Below are 21,647 nucleotides of genomic sequence, written 5' to 3'. Positions count from 1 at the left end.
AGCTGGGTCAGAGCTTGCAAAACCCAGCTGTAAACAGAGCATGGTTTCTCAGGAATGGCCAGGGCTTTCTGCAGAAGAGGGGTGTCTCAGGAAGGAATCATCATCACAAACCGGAAGAGAAGGAGACTGTGGCTTACGGGTTGCTGCATGACTCATCGCTAGCCCTGCCAGCTGCCTCTTAAGTGCTGGACAGCACAGGGCCTGGGAACACTGGTGGAATCCCTGTCTAGTCCCCTCACCAGAAGAGGACCCAGGCAGGTCAGTGGTTCTTAACCCAGATGTGTCACTTAATGTTTCCACCATCTGAAAGGTGGTTACCATAGAGAATGATGCTCACTAACACTGAGCACAGATGCAAGAGGGGATGCAGAAGATGATGGGACAGTACACTGAGTTCAGCAGGACTGACCGTGAGCTTGCCACGTGTTTAGCACCGGTCACGAGCTAGCACTCAACAAGGCCACATTGGGTTCCTTCTCTGTTCCCACCGTCCAGTGCCAGACACCAATCAATCACATGCCTATGTGTCTTGGTGACATCAGTCTGAAGACCAACCAGCCACGTGTACTTCTTCCTCCCTGGAGCCTCCCGTAGCCTCCACAACCAGGTATCCAAGGGAGACGGATGCAGTAAGGAAGGCTGCAGAATTTCCAGCCCCACCGACTCCAGGTCTTAACTTTACCCTTCCCATCCTCCAAGTGACACTCTCAACTCTTCAACTATATGAGGGCAAGCCATGGTGGTGTGGGTCAGTAATCCTAAAACTCAGGACACAGAGACAGGAGGATCACAAGCTAGAATCAAATCTTATCTACACAGCAAGACTGTTTTTGTTTGTTTGTTTGTTTGGGGTTTTTTTTTGTTTTTTTGTTGTTTTGTTTTGTTTTTTTGTTTTGTTTTGTTTTGTTTGAGACAGGGTTTCTCTGTGTAGCCCTGGCTGTCCTGGAGCTCACTCTGTAGACCAGGCTGGCCTCGAACTCAGAAATCCACCTGCCTCTGCCTCCCAAGTGCTGGGTTTAAAGGCATGCACCATGACGCCCGGCTGGCACCTAGTTTTCAAGTTAGACAATGGATACCTGGAAAGCCAGGCAGGATGGCACATTCTTGTCACCCCAGTATGCAGGAGGTGTGTGTGTGGGGCGATTAAAATTCAAGGATAGGGCTGGTGAGATGGCTCAGTGGGTAAGAGCACCCGACTGCTCTTCCGAAGGTCTGCAGTTCAAATCCCAGCAACCACATGGTGGCTCACAACCATCCGTAACGAGATCTGACTCCCTCTTCTGGAGTGTCTGAAGACAGCTACAGTGTACTTACATATAATAAATAAATAAATCTTTAAAAAAAAAAATTCAAGGATAACCTCTGCTACATAGTGAATCAAAGCTAGGTTGGGATCCATAAGACCCAGTCTCTAAAACCAAAACAGGGCTGGAAAAATTGCCACTTAGAACACATGTTGCTCCTACAGAGAACCCAGGTTCAGTTCCCACATGGCAGCTCACAACAATCCATTCTCCAGTTCTGGGGGTAATCTGACCTCCCAGGGCTCCAAGCATGTATGTGGTATACAAAATTACGTGAAAGCCAGGCAGTGGTGGCTCACGCCTTTAATCCCAGCACTTGGGAGGCAGAGGCAGGTGGATTTCTGAGTTCGAGGCCAGCCTGGTCTACAGAGTGAGTTCCAGGACAGCCAGGGCTACACAGAGAAACCCTGTCTCGAAACCCCCCCCCAAAAAAACCCACAAAAGATAACAGAGATGCAGCTTTAAAAATTATTGTTGGGAGCTGAAGAGAGAACTCAGTGTTTAAGATCACTGGCCACTCTTCCAGAGGATCCTGGTTTGATTTCCGACACCCATGTTGGTGTAGCTCACAACCATCTGTAACTCCAGTTCCAGGGGTCCTAAGCCCCTTGTGGCCTCCTGGGGCACCAGACATGCATACAAAACTCCCATGCACATCAATATGGTAATTAAAAACTAAATAAAGTCAATAAAAATTATTGTTATCTCTTTTTAGACTGAATGTATGTAGTTATGTTGGTGGTATCTTTTACTATAAAACCATTTTATTAAAACAGCCAATGTCCTTAGAAGACAACTGCCTTTGCTTAGACAGGTGAGACATGACTGAAGTATTGACACACAGTAATTAATTCTTACTTTTGAGTGTTTTGGCTTCCTGAGCCTCAGTTTCCCTATATGCAAGCATGCTGGTGACATAATAGACTTTGTCTTCCTGTGTGCAGGTCCTGGGTTCCCTTTCTCCCTCTTCTGGGCAACTTTCTCTTCTCTAGCACACACACACATGCATTCCTGCATGCATGCAGGCACACTGACAGCCAGGTTCCCTTCCCTCTGCCCTGAGTCACTAGTGTCCCCCAGAATGCTCATAGTGGTCCCTGGTGCTACCGAGTGGGAGCTCCTATTTTTTTTTCCAAGACAGGGTTTCTCTGTGTAGCCCTGGCTGTCCTGGAACTCACTCTGTAGACCAGACTGGCCTTGAACTCAGAAATCCTTCTGCCTCTGCCTCCAGAGTGCTGGGATTAAAGGTGTGCGCCACCACACCCAGCTGGGACCTCCTATCTTGATCTACCTACCTGAGGCCCTTCAGCTTTTTCCTGCATTTCTCAGAGGTAAATGGAGCAAGCATGATAACTCACACCTATAACTGCAGCACACAGGATCCTGATGGATGGGGCCACTGGGTTGTTTGAGGCCGGCATGGGTAACAGAGCTTGACCTTGTGTCAAAAAGAACAACAAAAGCCAAAGAAAACAGAAGGTCCCTGAGCACAAGGATCTGTCCAATATCTAAGCCCCAGGTTGATAATGTACAGGGGTGTGCTCGACTGAGGGATCTTGACCTGTCACCTCTTGAGCATAAGGGACAAGATGAGTTTTGCAGTTTTTGGACTCTCCCATGGCGATTGGTGTCAATGTCCCTCCTTTTCCTGGCATTTCCTCCACCACTATGCAACTTGTGGTGGTGGAGCCCTCCTGTCTTGGGAAGGTATTTACTTCAAGAAAAGTGTCCCTGGTTCTGAATGTGACTCTATCTCTGAACCGGCTTCAGTTCACAACCTATGTGACTGAACTGGAGTGGCCGGATCTCTGCCGGCTGTGGCCTCAACTTGTGCAACTAGAAGCCTGGACCAAGCCGGTGGACGTGTCAAGTTGTTGAAGGAAACCTGCGAGGCCGTTCTATTCCGGTTTTGCATGGTGCACGGAACCTGCTTCTGCAGAGCCTGCCTTAAGCAGTCGGGTGGTACAAGCCTGGAGCCGTCCAGACTTCGTGTGGCCAGGGGCGTGGCTAGAGATGCTGGGGCGGGACTTGTTCAGAAACAGGGCGGAGCCGGCTCCGACCTACCGTAGGGAGGGGCAGGAGGGAGGCGGAGCAGGAAGGGGCGGCGGCCCTGCCCGGCTTCCGCGTCATTGCTCTTAAAGCACCTGCCCGCCTGTCGCGGCTACGAAGGTGCCGTCAGAGCCCGAGACTCGGCTCCATGGACACCCTACAGACGACGTCCGGCGCTCGGCGGGGTGAGTGCTACCGGGTGGAACGGGTGCTGCGCTGCGTTGGGTCCGGCTCCGGGAGGGTCGCGCGCGGGCAGTGTCTCCATCGCTGGTCGCTGGGACCCTACTGAGTTCACCCTAGTGCGTGGAACGGGGTGTCTTGGGGCACCCGGCGTTCTCGGGGCTCTAGCCAGGACCTCCTCGCGTCACCGGGCCCGGTAGCCAACCAGAGTCGCCCAGCAACTTTTCTCCCCGTGGGTCACCCCGGAAACTTGTCCTTCCCAGAATAGAACTCTGTCCCTGAGCCGAAGTATGAGACTTGGAGACGAAGGCGGTGGCCACAATGGGGAAGCCCCTGGGTCCCCTGCGCACTTACAGCCCCAGTTTCCTTCTGAGAGCCCCGCCCCTGCCTCCTGGGTCCCTTGGGTTGGCGTGGAACAGAACGGGGTTTGGGGGTGGAGTCAGACCAAGTTCAAATGTTTGTATCACAAACTTTGAGTTGATGACCTTGAGTAAACGCTTACTGCCTGTGCCTCGGTCTCCCTCTTGTAAAAATAACTAATGCTGAGAGCTCCTTGAGAGCACAGCGTGGGCTGACACGTGAGAATGGCTTTGAATAGCGTCTTCTCAGTTCGTGTTTCCTCATTCTGTGGAAGAGAGTCTGAAAGAGACCTATATTGGGCATTGCTTGCCCTTAACCCTGTGGTCTGGTCAATAGGAGCTGTGATGGACACATTCCAAGAATGTGAAATATGAGTGACCCTTGTGGAACGAAGCCTGTCCAAGAATCCAACCCCACCATGAGTCTGTGGGGTCTTGAGGACAGACACAGCAGCCAGGGTCGACCTCAGCCAGACCAGGATCCTGTGGCTAAAGAGGCCCCTACTTCCGAGCTGCAGATGAAGGTGGACTTTTTCCGTAAACTGGGGTACTCGTCCTCTGAGATCCACAGTGTCCTGCAGAAGCTGGGAGTTCAAGCAGACACCAACACGGTGCTAGGGGAATTGGTGAAGCATGGCTCAGCTACTGAACGAGAGTGCCAGGCCCTGATGGCCCCCTGCCCCCAGCCCCCTCTGGTGCCCCGGGGTGGAAACACCCCCAAGCCTTCCACTCTAGAACCCTCACTCCCAGAGGAGGACAGAGAGGGCAGCGACCTGAGACCTGTGGTCATCGACGGAAGCAATGTGGCCATGAGGTATGTGTGGAGACCTGTGGAATAGTGTCTGTGGCTCTTCCTTTGGGAAGGGGGCTTGGCTTTTCTCTTGGATTGGGGAAGGAACACAAAAGCTGTCTGTGAGATCCCACCATGTGCGAAGGAACCCCTTAAGCCTTAAAGACTTCCTCAGGGCTGTTTCTCCAATGCTATAAGAAGGAAAACAGCTCAAATCCTTGCCCAGAATCACACTTCTTGATAAATGAGAAGCAAAGATTCAAACCCAGCCTTCTTTGCCCAGAGTGTACCTTGTGCCATGGTCTATCCTTGCCTATGGCATGAGGCAGGACAGTATAAGGGATTAACCCGTGGGCCAGTCACTTAGCCAGTTGGGCTTTTTCTTCTCCTGTCAAACTTTCCACTTAGGTGGCCCCTGTGGGGAGAAAATTCATAGAACGTGGCGAGTTACAAGTATTCAGTGGAGCCAGGCAGTGGTGGTGCACGCCTTTAATCCTAGCACTTGGGAGGCAAAACAGGCAGATTTCTGAGTTCAAGGCCAGCCTGGTCTACAGAGTGAGTTCCAGGACAACTAGGTTCTATATAGAGAAACCCTGTCTCAAAAAAAGAAGAAGTACTCAGTGGACAGATGTTATTCCATGACTTGAGTCTTCTGGGATCTCCTTGTCCCCGACTCGAGCTCCCACTGAAGCAAGGCTCATTAGTTACTCAGAGCTTCCTAGCCCTAACCAGCTGTGACCTCTTGGTCAGATCTGGCATCTTCAGATGCGTGTGCACGGGTAGCCTGATGCTCTGGGCTCAGGTGTGCTGTAATGAGAATCTATACTTGCTGAATCCGCTCAGGCTGGCCTGATCTCTGGGGGTTCCCAGATCTCTTGCCGCCTTTGCATATCTCTCAAGGAATGGGGTGGGGTGGAGGCAGAATGGGAGCCAGGCTGCCTCTGACCTTAAGGAGCCCTGACTTCTCCCTTCTATCCAGGCCGCACCCTCCAGCTCTGCTTTCTCCCAGCTCCCTGCACAGCGGGCTGGTGAGTCAGGACTGGGTGGATAAAGTACAAGGAAAAGTTCCTGTTGGCAGGGACCAGGGGAGACCCCAGCAAAAGAACAGGAAGAGGGGAAGTCTCCTTTCTAGATCCCCTGAGGGCTCTCCCAAGAGGACTGCCCAACTTGTTATGATGTCAACTTCTTCACCACCTGGCTCCTGGTCCTACCTACTCCCAGCCCAGCTGGGTCAAGTGAGCTGTCCAGCTGGTTCATGGAGGCAGCCCTTCTTTACCACCTATGGGTCATCTTTAAAATGGGCCGATCCTGGGCTGGAAGGCTGAGAAATGCTGGCTTCTCTGCCAGAGGGCAGCAGGGCCAACTGGTTACCTTCCAGAGTCTGGCGTTCTCTCTAAGGCCCTGAATTAGGAGGGGTCTGACTTCCCCTGAGAGTCCCAGGCTGGGTGTTAGGAGTCTTGTGGGCAGCCATGTGCTCTGGGTATTTGTTTCTGGGCAGGAGGAGGAGGGGCCTGGGTGGGAGGAGGGGCAGTAGTGGAGGGGTTCAGTAGAGCTGATACCAAAGAGACAGACAGCCACTGTCTGCCCTCCTGCCTGCCTGCCTGCCTATCTGCTGGGGGTTTCTGAGCTAGGGTGGCCACGGAAGGGGAATTCCAGCCTCACACTTCCTGTCTCAGCAGCTGCTTGGTTCCTACCCTGCTGCTCCCCCCCCCCCCACACACACACACACACACACAAGGGCAGGCTGGCTAGCCCCCACTATATGCAAATCGTGGGGAAATTCACCTCTGTTTCCTTCTAAGGGAATTTTCCTCCACGGGAGTTAGGCCCAGCCCAGGCTGTTCTCTTCACCTGGGGAGGCTAGCCCTGCCTTGTCCTTGGGCAGGAATGGGAGTTTTCCAGAGTCACAGCCCTGTCAGGCTGGGGGGCCCTGAACTGTGGACCAGCAGGACTCTGTGGGTGGGAGGAAGTTGGTTTTCCTAGGCCAACCAGGCTTCCTGCATTGCAGTGAGCTGAATGAGCTGTCCAGGCGGTCTGGGCCTCAGGTCTCAAGGGCTCTCCCTGCCAAGAATAGGGCTCTGACTACCTGCTGAGGAAACTGTCCCAGTGCCAGCACTGCTGAGGGCAGACGTGTCCCCAACCTGGGTTTTAAATGCCCACAGGCGGTATACAGCCTAAGCACCCTGGCGTCTTGAGATCCTCCAGCTTGTCTTTGCTGGTCCAGGGAGGGCTCGTGAGTCCACATGTGGACACTGCACGCTCAGGACAGCGAGCCACAGGGCAGATGCTTACCTCACACCTGAGGGAAGAAGTGTGATGGGGCAGCAGTGGGCATTGTGAAGCCCCAGACTGGGCCCTGCCCTGGCAGGTGCAGAGGTGGGGTGGGGTGAGGTGGGGTGGGGAGGGGTTCTCGGAGGTTTTGACATATCACTTGGCTTCCAGAAAGAAGAACACGAATTGGCGGCAAATGGCTCATCATTTCTCTGGCTGCAGGGCGGGGAGGCTTCTCCCTCTCCATATGCAGAACACACACCATCATTGATAATTGAGTTCAGAAACTGCTTTCCTCCCACATGAACTTGGGTCTTCTGTAAGGGACAGCCAGCGCTCCAGCCAGTAGCCCCACACCCTGGTTCAGTTTTCACCACTTCCCAGTAGCCAGGGAACTTGTCCAAGTGATGGAAGTCTTCCTTTCTAGACAGAGTGATGGTCAAGGTGGACTCCATGCCTTTCCCACCCATCAGGGCTGTTGGTACCTAAGCAACAACAGGGTGGTTCTGATCACTGGCTACTATGTGACTCTAGTGACTACTAAGTTACCCTCTCTGGACCACAGGAGCAGAGGCAGTACTGTACTTCTGGTTTTGCTTGCTGATGTAGAGCATGGAATGGCCAGGTTTGCAGCTCCCCGTGAGTGTTAACTGACTATGAGCAAGCCGCCTGGGACCAGGAGGGTGTGGGGGCTCCCCTGGGATGGACTTATTTTCCTCTCCAATTCAGAGACCTCTAGACCTTGGAGCCTCGCCCTGAGATAGCGTCCATGTCTCCAGCTCCCCACTTCCCACTCTGTTCTCTTGGGGCTCAAGCTATCGCTCCCCCAAAGCCACCCACAGGATGTGGTCTGCCATGGACTTGCCTCTTTTGCGTAACATGTATTCTGTTTTATTTGCCAAATATGAGTCTGAGTCGCTCACTCCGGGGCTAACAAGAGGCAGGGCTTGCTAGGGAGGGAGCCCCAAACCCCAGTCCCTTCAGCACTCCCAGAAAATCCACCTTGCCAGCCCTCTGGCCTCAAGCCTTAGGGAGCTCTGTGTCCCTGGGGTGAACGAGCCTGTCTGCAAAAGCTGTCCACCAAGCTTGTGGGCAGACACAGACCAGGGCAAGCAGCTAGGCTGCTTCCGAGGAAAGCCGTGTTTAGATAGAGCAAGGCCAGGGCCTGATGCCCCAGCCCTCCTGTGAGCAAGCAGAGTTCCCCAGTAATTTCCTGCCCATCATCTGCCAGGGGTCACGCCCTCCCTGGGGCGGGGGGGGGGGGGGGGGGGGGGGGGGGGGGGGGGACAGGGCAGTCTTTGCAGGGAACAGGCCTCTTAAGAGGAAAAGAGGTGGCCTTTCACTTTCACACGGAAAAGCTCCTGGCGCTGTTATTTCCTGACCCCTTGTGGAAGGATGCTTCCCCGTGCCCCTGGGACCTCATGCACAGACTGAACTTTAATCCTGAACAGTCTGGTTTCTCCCACTTAACATGGCCGGTGCCTCCCTCCCCCGCCTCCCTTGCTGGTGCCTCCTTGCTGTGTAGTGTTGAGGGAAAGAGGTGACTCAGCCTGCATGTGCACATCCACGTCCCCGTGGTCCCTGCAGCTTGGGTGGGGCAGGATCCCCAAGTCTCCCATCACTTTTCCCCACCCCCCAGGTATGTTGCAAATGGCCCGACCCTCCCCCTCTATGTGGGGAGCCAGTGTGGCTAGATTCCTGGGTGGATCCACGCTTTTAGGAGATGGAATCTTAGGGAAAGTCCCTTCCAGGGGCTGGCCATCAGGCACTGTGGGAACCGGCCCAGGGACAAGACCTTAGGCCCTACTGGCAGAGGGCCATGGGCTGAGTCCTACAGTTGCCCAGCAAGGCCAAGCAGGGCTAGATTGTGGCTCCCTTCTTACTTTTGCTCTGGCAGGGCTGACTACATACAGACTGGTTATTCTGTGAGCTAACCTTTCCCTCCTCTGCCAGCCATGGGAACAAGGAAGTCTTCTCTTGCCGGGGCATTCTGCTGGCTGTGAACTGGTTTCTGGAGCGAGGCCACACAGATATTACCGTGTTTGTGCCATCTTGGAGGAAGGAACAGCCTCGGCCAGATGTGCCTATCACAGGTATGTATGCCCTCTGGAAGTAGGATAGCCTCACTCTACCAGGGACCCTGGTGCTTCCCCAAAGGATCCTTAAATAGGGTCAGCACCTTCTAAATGGTAATGAGGACCAGCCTGTCCTGTCTTTTTCAATTCTTTTTTGTTTGTTTGTTTGTTTTTCGAGACAGGGTTTCTCTGTAATAGCCCTGGCTGTCCTGGAACTCACTTTGAAGACCAGGCTGGCCTTGAACTCAGAAATCCGCCTGCCTCTGCCTCCCGAGTGCTGGGATTAAAGGCGTGCGCCACCACGCCCGGCCCGTCTTTTTCAATTCTTGTTGCTTTCAGCAGCCCAGTTCAGGCAGGAAATGGCTGGAGGTCACCTTGTGTCGCTTTGGGATGCCTTCCTGATCCTATTGGAGTGGGGTGTCCCTTCTTCAACATCCCCAGTGGCAGAGGGACAGTGTAGCTTCATATTTGAAATTGTGGGTGCTGGGCCAAGAAGACAGGGTAAAGGACTTGGCCCCAAGTAACTCAGGTAAGGGCCTCAAGTAGACATTAGCTGTGGGCTCTTCATCTGTGAAATGGGGCAGGGTAGAGGTGGCATCCTCCAAACACTGCTGAAGGAACAGTTGAGAATGGTACAGAAGTGCTTAACTCAGTGCAGTGTGAGAGCTCAGCATAGTGTGAATGCCCAGCTGCAACCATTGCTCTCATGAAAGCCCCCACCTTGAGGAGGAGGGAGTGACAAGAGGCAGCTTTTTAAGAAGTCTGCATAGGCTGGAGAGATGGCTCAGTGGTTAAGAACACTGACTCTTCTTCCAGAGATCCTGAGTTCAATTCCCAGGAACCACATGGTGGCTCACAACCATCTGTAATGGGATCTGATGCCCTCTTCTGGTGTGTCTGAGAACAGCTACAGAGTACTCTAAATTATTAAAAAAAAAAAAAATAAGGTTGGCTGAGATAAAAACCATAGACTACATCTTTAAAAAAATAAAGAAGTCTGCAAATCAGGGCCATGCTAGGGGCTTCTAGGCCTTTTCTGAACAGAGCTGGGAGTGTTGTTTTGAGTATGCAGAGGACAGAGCCAAGACACTTCTTCCTGGAGCCCTGTGGTACAGGCAAGGCACACAGGTCGGAGGGGAAGCAGGAAGAGCCACTCTTGGCTCCGCACTCTTGCTGGATGTGATGCCCTGCGTAGGCGTGCACTTGGTTTCCACACAGCTGGTTCCCGTCCTCTTGGAACTGGTGTGAACAGCCTCTCATCCTGGCCACTGTGAGACATGGGACCCTGTGGGTCCATCTCGAGGTCTCCAATGGGCCCTGACCTGCTGCTCTGCTCATCCCCCAGACCAGCACATCCTGCGAGAACTGGAGAAAAAGAAGATCTTGGTGTTCACGCCATCCAGGCGGGTCGGTGGCAAGCGTGTGGTGTGCTATGATGACCGCTTCATTGTGAAGCTGGCCTTCGAATCCGACGGAGTGGTGGTCTCCAATGACACGTACCGAGACCTCCAAGGCGAGAGGCAGGAGTGGAAACGCTTCATCGAGGAGCGGCTGCTCATGTACTCCTTCGTCAACGACAAGTACGTCACTGCTGGGGACTGGCTCTGCTGGGCCCACAGGCTGGGCTGCAGCTTTTGGGGTGACATGAGTTGCAGGGAGAAGGCTAGGGACAGTGGGACTTTTTGATAGGGAGCCTGGGAGTTGGAGCTGGCCAATACGTTCCTCTCTTAAGAAGGTCTATGGCCACACACATCCCAAGATACACTTAGCCTTCCTGATAGCCTCATAGTTCCCAGCCTAGGGAGCGCCCTGAAGGCGACCCTGAGCTATGCCCTCTGGACTGAGGGATCCCCTCTCCCTCTGGGGTGACCCAACTGCAAACTCAGAAGACCTTTAGGGGCATCCTGCAGACAAGCATCTTGGGAGCTGGCTATCTAGCCCTTTCCTTGGTTCCTCTCCACGACTTCTATCTCCTGAGCGTTCTGGTTCACCTACCACAGGTTCATGCCCCCTGACGACCCTTTAGGACGGCATGGGCCTAGCCTGGACAACTTCCTTCGTAAGAAACCACTGCCTTCTGAACACAGGAAGCAGCCATGCCCCTATGGTGAGACCCAGCTCTGTCCTCAATAGTCTTATTTACCCTACCTTTCCTCTTGCCTGTCCCACCCCACCTAGGCCCATCCGTGGCTTCCTTGTGGGGACCTCCTGTTCTTGACCACCTGAATCCCAAGCCTGTGCCTCCTCCTCGCTCTGGCCCCCGTTTAGACGCCCTCTCTGTTCTTGCAGGGAAGAAATGTACGTATGGAATCAAGTGCCGATTTTTCCACCCTGAGCGGCCAAGCCGTCCCCAGCGCTCTGTGGCCGATGAGCTCCGTGCCAACGCCCTCCTCTCACCTCCCAGGACTCCAGTCAAGGACAAAAGTAGCCAGAGGCCTTCCCCTGCCTCTCAGCCCAGCTCTGTGTCCCTAGAGGCTGAACCAGGCAGCCTGGATGGGAAAAAGCTGGGTGCCAGGTCATCTCCAGGTCCCCACCGAGAAGGCTCACCGCAGACCTGTGCTCCAGCTGGCAGGAGCCTCCCTGTTAGTGGGGGCAGCTTCGGGCCCACAGAGTGGCTTGCACACACCCAGGACTCACTCCCATACACCTCCCAGGAGTGCCTTGATTCAGGCATTGGCTCCCTGGAGAGCCAGATGTCAGAATTATGGGGCGTGCGAGGAGGCAGCCCTGGAGAGTCGGGCCCCACTCGGGGCCCCTATGCAGGTTATCACAGCTATGGATCTAAGGTCCCAGCAGCACCTTCCTTTTCTCCCTTTAGACCAGCCATGGGTGCTGGCCACTTCAGTGTCCCCACCGACTATGTGCCCCCGCCACCCACCTACCCATCCAGAGAGTACTGGTCTGAGCCGTACCCATTGCCCCCACCCACTCCTGTCCTTCAGGAGCCCCAGAGACCCAGCCCCGGGACTGGTGGGGGGCCCTGGGGCAGGGTGGGTGACCTGGCCAAAGAAAGGGCTGGTGTATATACCAAGCTGTGTGGTGTCTTCCCCCCACACCTGGTAGAAGCTGTAATGAGACGCTTCCCACAGCTGCTGGATCCGCAGCAGCTGGCCGCTGAGATCCTGTCTTACAAGTCCCAGCACCTCAGTGAGTAAGCCAGGAGGTGGCGCAAGGGGCTGTCGGGCATCACAGATAGCGGTCCCCAGCCCCTGGCCTACCCTGGAAGCTGGACAGAGGGACAAGTGAAGCAGGCAAGGGAATCCTCAAACCAAAGATACCATAGGATTGGTTCTGGCCCCGCGGCACCCCTACCCGTCCCGCACAGGTCAGAAACGATCACCCTGTTGATACACATTGTATCTCTGTCATTTAAGGAGACGCTGCCGGTCAGGCCGTCCATCCGTGGCTGATGCCCAAACCCTCTTTTTTTTCTCAGAGGGCAGGGTGGGAGGCATGGGGAAGCAGAGGCCTGAGCTGGACCCCACCTTCCACCCTGTCCCTGGGACGCCGGCACCACCGGCTAGTTAGGCACCATGTGCCTGCTCTCTGAGGCCCCCTCAAGCCAATGTGGCCTCATCCCTGTTCACAGGGCATGAGGCTTCATGTTAGTAAGCAAGATGCTTCTTTAAGCCCCTCCCCTGCCCGCTCTGTCCACCTACACCCCCACCACCACCAGGGCTCCAAGGCCCTCTGAGCCCCTCCCCTGCCCGCTCTATCCACCTACCCCCCCCCCACAACCAGGGCTCCAAGGCCCTCTGTTTCCACACCTTCCCCTTCCCCATGGGTGGGAGGACACATGTATGCTGTGTACAGAGACGAGATTTAAATATTTTAAATGAAAAAAGTTGACAAAATAAAGGCTATTGCCAGGCTGGAGAAATGGCTCAGTGGTTAAGAGTACCGACTGCTCTTCTGAAGGTCCTGAGTTCAAATCTCAGCAACCACATGGTGGCTCACAAACATCTGTAATGAGATCTGGTGCCCTCTTCGGGGTGTCTGAAGACAGCTACAGTGTACTTACATATAATAATAAATCTTTTTTTAAAAAGGGAGAAATTTAAAAGAAAAAAGCTATTGCTAGTCGTTTTGAGAGGAAGTTGTCCTTTCTGTGCCTGGTGGGTAGAGCTGCTCTGGGGTGACAGGAGGCCAGTAGGGCAGATGTCACTCCCTGTCCTCAGAAAGGAGGGCTCCCAGAAGCAGTTGTCCCTTGGAGCTGAACCTGAATAGGAGGCAAGGTGGCCCTGGACGTAGCAGGTGACAGCTGCAGGAAGAAGTGTAACGGCGCAGAGCCCTGTGGCTTCAGCTGGCTAGAGGGGTACTGGGGCGGGCGACAGCAGGGTGAGGCTGTTCCTCTTTTCTCTGATGACAAGAATTGAGGGTAGGAAACAGGGAAACGATTTGATCCAGGCCACAGAGGGCGGTGTGATCCAAGTAGGTGAGGGAGCCCTTGGGTGCTTGCGCACAGGCTCCTCCTCTCAGATCTGCTGTGTGTCCAAAGAACCAGGGTTGCAGAGCAGGGCGAGGAAGGGCTGGGTTAGTAGCAGCAGCTCGGAGAGGCCCTGCCACTGACTCTACCAGCTGGAGCAAGGGACTATCCTTCCCGGGCCTCAGTTTCCTCATCTATGAAATGGGAATCCTAATGGCAGCTACCTTACAGGTTTGTCATGAGGGTTCAGTGAGATAATACATGCTAGGTATGTGACCTGCCTCCTGCCGCACAGCACAGGCACTGCTCATTAGAAGGCTTCCATAACCGTGACTCCTGTGGGCAGGCTCACGGGACTGACCCCATCCACCATGTCAAACTGCTCATCAGCCCTAGACAAGCCCAGGCAAGATAACACCTTCCTCCCTCCTCCCAGCTCCAACTTCAAAAATGAACATGAATATTTTAAATGAAAGGCTAGGCTATCACACAATTCCCAAGCAAATATTACCAGCCAAGGAAAAAGGGGTGGGGGGAGCGGAATTACAGCTTTAATAATCCTACCTTTGAACAATTCCTCTGATATTTGTACTTAGTAGTTGGTGTAGCTCAGTGCGTATTTCTGTTTAAAAACTACTTCCATACAGAACAGCTGTGAAGCTCTGGAAGAAAATGTCACTGTGGGGATCCTCCCCACGAGCTCCGCCCAACTTTTCCCTGACCACCCTTCCAGAAGTGCCTGCTTAGGACAAGCATCAGGATCCGTTGGCATGCAGGAGCTGGAAGCTTCCCTCCCACAGGAATTAAAGGTGTCTATGCCATGCGTGTTTCTCCCGGCCTCCTCGGGAGCTGTTAGCAGCATAAGGAGAGACGGCAATGCCTTATTTATTCTTACAAAGGAACTACATTGTCCAGGGCTCTGGGAAGGCAGCCAACCATGCCCTGAGTTCAATACTCAGCACCTGGTGTTGGAGCGTACACCTGCCATCCCAGCATCCGGGAAGAAGATGCGGGAGGGCCACAAGTTCAAGGCCATCTTTGGTTACAAAGCAAGTTCCAGGCCAACTTGGCCTGCGTGAGACTCTGGTCTCAAACCCACGAAATAAAACACACGGACACACAAACGCGCCAATGTATTCTCAGGTTAAACGGCCGTCTGTGGGCATCTGTTTGTCTTTATGGGATAGGAAGCTAAAATACCGGACAGTCGGGTTCACTATCAGTTGCTTGGCAATGCTGAATGACTTGCCCAAGGTCCCACGGAGGAAGGCAGGCTGGGGCAGGGCTTTCAGTACTCGTCCTGATCCCAAAACCTGACACCAGACTGTGGTGACTCAAGCCTCTGCAGAAATGGGAAGTGAGCGGCTCCTCCCACTGAAGCAAGTATAATGCTCGCCCACTCGGCTGCTCAGCAGGGGCCCTGTCTGTACCATACTGTGGAGCTTTGGGGGCCATGAGATTCAGGGGTCGCTCACAAGGGGAAGTGAGAGGAACTCTTCCACTGTCCTGGCTTTCTTAGCCGGAGTTTGAAGTCATCTGTGACTGTCTTATGGGGGTGAGAAATGGGCTGACTCCACAGGCAGGCAGCAGCACGAGTGCCAGCTGGCTATGGCTAATGTTAGGAGGCAGGGCCTGGCCCTGCTGGTCCACTGAAAACAGTGAGGGCTACAGATTCAAACAGTAGGTGCCAGCTAGGACTGGGCTCTGGGCTCAGGCCTTCTGATGTCTGCCTTGGTGCCCATGCTTCCTGACAGCTTGGCTCAGCTGGACTAGCCAACCACGCGGCCATGCCTCCAGGCCTCTTTCTCAATCTAGCTTCCGGGCAGGGCTACCCAAACAGCCCGGCTCAAAGCCAAGGCTGTTTCTTCTCTGTGACTTGCTTCAGCATTAACTCCAAAGTTCTCACCACCTCTTGTCCCCTGGCCACTGAGGCCACTCAGGTGGCACTGGACCACACGGGACCTTGGCTTTCCACCCGTGAAATGGGCACAAAGACACACCACCTCTCCAGACATTACAAAAGGAGACCTTAACTAGCAGCATCTAGAGGCAGTGAGGTCCCAGTCACTAGCAGGCAGCCCTGGCTACTCACTGCCCTTCTCTCAGGACTTCAGCTGCCTGACCCACAGTGATCCACGTGGGAGCTTAACGGGAGAGGGCGGCAGGGACAGAATGTAACCAAAGCTCCCGAGACCAAAGCTCGAGCCACCAGGCTTGCTGCAAGGGATCAAATTCCAAGCAGCCGCCCCAGCTGCTCCTTATGCCAGCTCTTCCTGGTTACTCGAGCCAAGCCGGTGATGGGGAAACTGGTGTGTATGCAAATTCTCTGTTGGGAAATGATCTCTGGGAGCTGAGCTGGGCCTTCCCACCCTTCCCTCCCACTTGTACCAGCAGGTAGTGACCTCTAGGTGCTTCAGCAAGTTCTGCTCCACAAGACTAACCCCTTTGGGTGGGGGTGGGGGGGGACCCCAGCCTGCTCAGAAGTCAAAATGACTGGTCTGCCTTTGCATGTAGCCTGAGACAGGAAAGCTCTGTATGCCCTGCCAGACTGAGCCAGCCCGAAACGGGGTGTATGTGAAGCACCCCTGCTCTGGGTCACTCTCCACTCTGTCTCCATCAGGATATGGGAAGACCTGGCAGTCCCTGAAGATGCTGGTACCTAAACTAAGGACAAAATAGTCACCGTGCAAAGCCCACTTGGAGCTGCTAATGCCCTAAACTGCTGGTGTCTTTCAGTGATTAGGGTAGCCAGCTGTGGGGGCAAGGCCAGTGCCCATCTCTGCAGCTCCATTTCCTACTTCCGTTTTTTCCCTACCACCAAGGTCCTCTGCCCACCTTCCCCAGGGCCAGTACACACAGGTTAACCCATCTCAAGGAGGAGTTGTGTAAGATGAGCGGACAGAACTGGGAAGAGGGTCACTGGCTAAGCTCTGCCAGAAGGAAGCCCAAGGACCCCAGAGCCTTTGTCCCAGGCTTCGATCTTCTGTCACAGGCCCATAGCAGACTGGGTGGCAAGAACCTGTCCTGTGGACCTCCTAGTTCATGGGAAGGGTGTGGGAGACTTGGCTGAAAGAGGCAGGAAGTAGGGCCCTGTAATTAGGGAAGCCCGTGCCATCCTAGGCCATGGCATGTAAATCCCTCCAGTCAGTTCCTGGAGGGGGAGGAGGCCCAGTCTGTAACCGAGGGTGTGCCTTCTGAAGCTGCTTTCAAGGCAGCAGCAGCTGGTGACCCTAAACTGCTTATCCGTTTAAGGAACAGCATGAAGACTCCGTGGGAGGAATGGCTTAGCCATCCCAGTTCGCACCGGGCATGTGGCACCCTGCTGCCGCCTTCTGGCAGCTCCTGGTACTACTACTACTACTGCCTGGAGCCAGTGGCTTGCTAGCTTGGAGTTACTAATACCCCCAAACCACTGATGTCTTTCAGGGGGCAAGGGTAGGAATGACTCCATGAGGTTTGAAATAACGGGCTGTAGAAGTATAGCTCTGTCTGGGACAGTATGCAAAGCAGAGCCTGAAGCAGACAGGGAACTCCTTCTGGCGTTTGTTTTGGACAGGGTTTTGCTCATCATGCAGTGCCGGGCTGCCCGCCTGCCTCAGTTCCCAAAGTACTTAGCTCACAGGCGTGTTCTTTTTGTCTAAGCAGTGAATTTTCAAAGGCATTCGCAGGAAGTTCCGACTGTCTGGGCAATAAATTACCCAGGAAAAATTATTGGGCAAGAAGTACGGCTGAGCGGTGGAATATGTGTTCAACACGTGTCCATCCCCTCAGCAGCACGTGTTGCACACACATGCACTCAAGCATGTACACACACACACACACACACACACACACAAACACACACACGACACACATACAGACACATAACACACACATACAGGCTGGAAGAACAATCAAGGAGAAAAAAATAATAATTGCATATACTTAAATAAAATCACCATGAGCGGGCTGGAGAGATGGCTCAGCCGTTAAGAGCACTGACTGCTCTTCCAAAGGTCATGAGTTCAAATCCCAGCAATCACATGGTGACTCACAAACATCCATAATGAGATCTAATGCCCTCTTCTGGGGTGTCTGAAGACAGCTACAATGTACTTACATATAATAAATAAATAAATCTTTTTTTTAAAAAAGTCACCATGAGCTGCCATTCCAAATGAATCGAGTCCTGTCGATGTGGCAGGCTGTGGGGAAAGAGGTAGTGCCATCAGTAGTGTCCTACAGTTGCCCTGGAGGGGACCTGGTACTTCAGTCACCTAGGAAACATAGAGCTCTTGACTCAGCAGGCCTACTAATCTATCCCAAGAAAGCCTTCATCTGCAAGATGATGGAAGGCATTTCCTACGACAGCAACACGGTCAGTAAGAGCACAGGCTAAGTAAAGTAGCACACTGCAGGGAATATTAGTCAGTAAGAAGGAGGCGGCTAGCTCTGGAATTTGGCTTGCTTTTGTTGTTTTGGATAGCTTGAGATAGGAACGTTCCTCCTGCCTCAGCCTCCCACTTGCTGGCTGGGATCACTGGTATACACGGGTGGTCAGTATCAGGGAGTCAGTTCTCAGCTTTCGGACTGTGGGTTCTAAGGATCAAACTCAAATCATGAGGCTCAGCGGCCAAGGCCTTAACCCGCAGAGCTATCTGGCCAGCCCAAGAACTGGCTTTGGGATATTTTCTAATCTAGCGCATCCAGCTCCCTATCATTTCTGGAAACGGCGTTTCTGAGGGTGAGGGGTGGGGCTGGGAGACCTCTGACCAGGAGCCTGCAGTGTGTTCTTGTATGTGAATCATAATAAAAACCCGGAGTACACATATTTCCAACACATGCTAGCAAACCATGACAGCAGTCACTTTTCATAGAGGAACACAATTTCAATATCAGCAGTTTCTTGTGGTTCAACCTAATATTTATTTATAAATTATCCACATGTATTAATGAACTAACAGTTACGTGTATTACACAACATATCCAAAGTGAAGAACTACATAGGGTTGAGGCCCAAAGTGGAAACACATCCGAGATCTGCTCTTTTCCTTCCACATCCCCAGCCACTCCACCCTTTCCCTCGGACACCCCCACCATCACACCCTGCTTCCTTTCAGACCCACAGTACGACTGACTCCACAGAACAGTGCTCAGAATGAGACCTGTGCTTCAAATCCTGAAGCTGACCAGGCAGATCCAGACCTGGAACACCCATTTTGAACACTGGGTTAGACCAGCATATCCTCCACTACACTGCTGTACCCTCCCCTCACACTCTTCCATGCAAGGGCGTGTGTGTGTGTATACACACACCCACACACCCATACAAAGCCTTCCTAGGTACACACACACACACACACACACATGCATGCGCGTGCACACACACACAGCCTTCCTAGGTACACAAACACACACACACACACACACACACAGAGCTTTTCTAAGCACTATTCAGACTGCCTTCCTTCTACCAGAACATCAGCCATAGTTTCTGAATAGATCTGCGAGTGTGCAAATGCCTTAGTGATTTGGAATCAGGCAGAGGTGGCAAAGTCCAAATAGGTGCACAAGCCAAACTGTAGAGCCCTTTAAAACCACACACCAACGGCTTCCAAGTGCAGGCTCCTTAGCGTTTCCTTTATACTTCCAGGATGGAGACTGGGAGCACCACTCTCTACACTTGCAGAGCCCAGGGACAAAAGTTCCCGTTTTCAGGTGAAGACCCCACTGCCTGCTTCCTACTCTTACAACAAAAGTGTTTCCTGAAAGCAAACATTACAAACTCAAGTATGGAGAAATGGTTTAACCTGTGCAGCCATAGATCTCTTTCTCCCGGGGCCCCAGGGCTCCTGAGACCTGGGGCCTCACTGGGTCAGAACAGCAGCTTTGCCCACACTGACTGTAAACAGTGACCCCTTCCTCAGTCCTTGGAATACTTCACTTGCCATTCCCATGAAGCGCTGCACTAGTGTCCTCCAAGTAGTGGACACATAAGTTACCACAAAAGGTGGCGTCTTGTCTTACACCTACCAGTGGCCAAGGGCGAGCGCTTCCCTAGTTAGAGAGAGGCATGGAGCAACAAATGGCAGCAGCTAATGTGCTGTCCGTCCTCACCCCCCATGCCTTTCCTTTGTCCTTCCGGGGGACAGGAGGGTCACTGGAATCAGCTGTTGCTTCTCACCCCGCTCCAACACAGGCCAGGCAGTAACAGCCTAAGCTGGCCTCGAACTCCTCTGCTTCCACTTCCCAAGTGCTAAGATCATCCGCGTGTGCTGTCACTTCTGACTCAGGAGTTGGCTAACTCTCCTTAAGCCAGTCCCTCCCACAGATGGCACTTCCGTGTAGGGACTGCTGGCCGGCTGCACCGAAAGGCGATCCTGCCACTAAGAATAAAGTTCCTCTGTGTAAGCAAGCACACTCACTCCTTCCTTCGATGAGCTGTAAGCCAACTTGGTTGATAAAGTCAGTGTCAGCATTTATTGGAGTTGGTATTTTGTTTTTAAAATAAAATTCCTTTGTGGCCCAAACTGACCTCCAACTCCCTGCGTAGCCAGGGATGATCCTTGACTTCGGATCCTTCCTTCCAAGAGCTAGGATTAAAGGCATGCATCCATCACCACAGCCAGGTTGACATGGCACTGAGGGTCGACCCCCCAGGAGTCTGCATGCTAGACAATTACTCCATCAGTGAGCTACGCCACTCGTCTTCTTGATGCCCTTATTCGAAGCTACCCAGAAATAGGGAAAGCAAGTAATTTATCAAAGCCTGAGTACTGTTGTCCAATTTACGGGAAAACTAGAAGATCCAATCAATGGTCAAACTCTACAGGGTGGGGATTGGAGAGGCATAAAACAAACAGCCCAGCCGGGCGTGGTGGCGCACGCCTTTAATCCCAGCACTTGGGAGGCAGAGGCAGGCGGATTTCTGAGTTCGAGGCCAGCCTGGTCTACAAAGTGAGTTCCAGGACAGCCAGGGCTATACAGAGAAACCCTGTCTCGAAAAACCAAAAAAAAAAAAAAAAAAAAACACCCCACAAGCCAGTCTTCAACACACACACACACACACACACACACACACACGGTCAGTCACACACACAGATATGCTACTGCATAACACACCTTTAGGAACTGGGAGGGAACTCAGTGGTAGGTCACTTGCCTAGCATGTGGGGCTCTGTATCTAACTCTCTACCCTGCCATAAATAAATAACACACCTTCTACTGAGCAGTTCCACTGGTCCTCCAGGGGACAGCCAACTGTGGAGGTCCAGATGTTTTAGAGTCACACGCTTTCCTCAGCGTTAAGGATGAAGCAATAAACTAACAGATCTACATATTATAAACTACTTCCTTCAGAACAAAAGACAAAGCCAAAGATCAGGAAACCATCCAAGAAAATGGGAGTCTGTTTAAGAACAAAATGAAAGGCTTTTGCACATCTGACAGGGTGGTTCTGGCGAAGAGGCCAGCCATCTCCGCCAACAGCATGGACCACAAATGGCCCAAGTCTCCTACGAAGACCCAGGCGTCAGAGAGGACAGGCAAGGCCCTGAATCTTACCCCTCAGCCTGATCCAGTGCTGTATGCTCAGTCTCTTAACACAGTGGCCTCCAGCAGGCTCCCGATCAACAGCTTGGACTCTGTGTTCCAAGCCCAACACCGAGGCATACCCTCGGTTCCAGGGTTGGGATCCTAGCATCCGCACTGGGCTGAGCTTCCCAGGTGACTGCAAAGTGTAGCCACGGCCACTCACTGAGGACAGCCAAGGACATGAGGACGGGCATGGAGTGAGCTCTACAGGGAAGGGGGTGTCTGTAGGCAGGCCAGGCTCCCATGAGGATCTCACTCCACTCGGTGGGAACTGAGGTTCAGTAATTCCAGGCTTTTCCACCGGCTTGGCCAGTATCTAAGCAGTATCTAAGCAGGTGAATGTCAGCAAAACGAGAAAAGATGGAAAAAGAAATTCTCCCACAGGCATGATAGTAGTAAAATAAAGAGAAAAGCATCTCGGGTTTTGGTTTAGAAGGAGCACGTGAGAAGTGCGAGCCAGGGAGATTTTATTCCTACAGAGTCTACTCCAATGGGAAGGCTTCAACGTGTGCTGTTCGGCTTCTTGTTCCTCCCACATAAAACTGTTCCTGATAGGCCGTCCGCCATGAAAACACTCTCTCCCTTCCCCCTGAAGAAATCAAGAAGCCAAAGAGGCAGTTG

At 53.1% G+C, this 21,647-nt stretch overlaps 1 protein-coding gene across 2 annotated transcripts; it reads left to right on the top strand.

Annotated features, from left to right (window-relative positions):
- The first annotated feature begins 3,415 nt into the window (after positions 1-3,415).
- Zc3h12a (zinc finger CCCH-type containing 12A) lies at positions 3,416-12,897 on the top strand. Of its 2 annotated transcripts, XM_021160350.2 has the most exons (6): positions 3,416-3,538; positions 4,230-4,706; positions 8,907-9,046; positions 10,374-10,608; positions 11,029-11,135; positions 11,318-12,897. In XM_021160350.2, exons 2-6 carry the CDS (start codon positions 4,264-4,266, stop codon positions 12,181-12,183), a joined length of 1,791 nt encoding a protein of 596 aa, XP_021016009.1. In that variant the 5' UTR covers positions 3,416-3,538; positions 4,230-4,263; the 3' UTR covers positions 12,184-12,897. The 2 variants fall into 2 exon arrangements, with proteins under 2 accessions (XP_021016009.1, XP_029332725.1); XM_029476865.1 differs by lacking the exon at positions 3,416-3,538 and having other exon boundaries at positions 3,632-4,706.
- The last annotated feature ends 8,750 nt before the right edge of the window (positions 12,898-21,647 follow it).

The sequence above is a fragment of the Mus caroli genome, chromosome 4, assembly GCF_900094665.2.
Source record: "Mus caroli chromosome 4, CAROLI_EIJ_v1.1, whole genome shotgun sequence".
Classification (NCBI taxonomy): Eukaryota; Metazoa; Chordata; class Mammalia; order Rodentia; family Muridae; genus Mus; species Mus caroli.
Note: the sequence above shows the minus strand (reverse complement) of the source record. Positions and strands in the feature narration are given on the sequence as shown.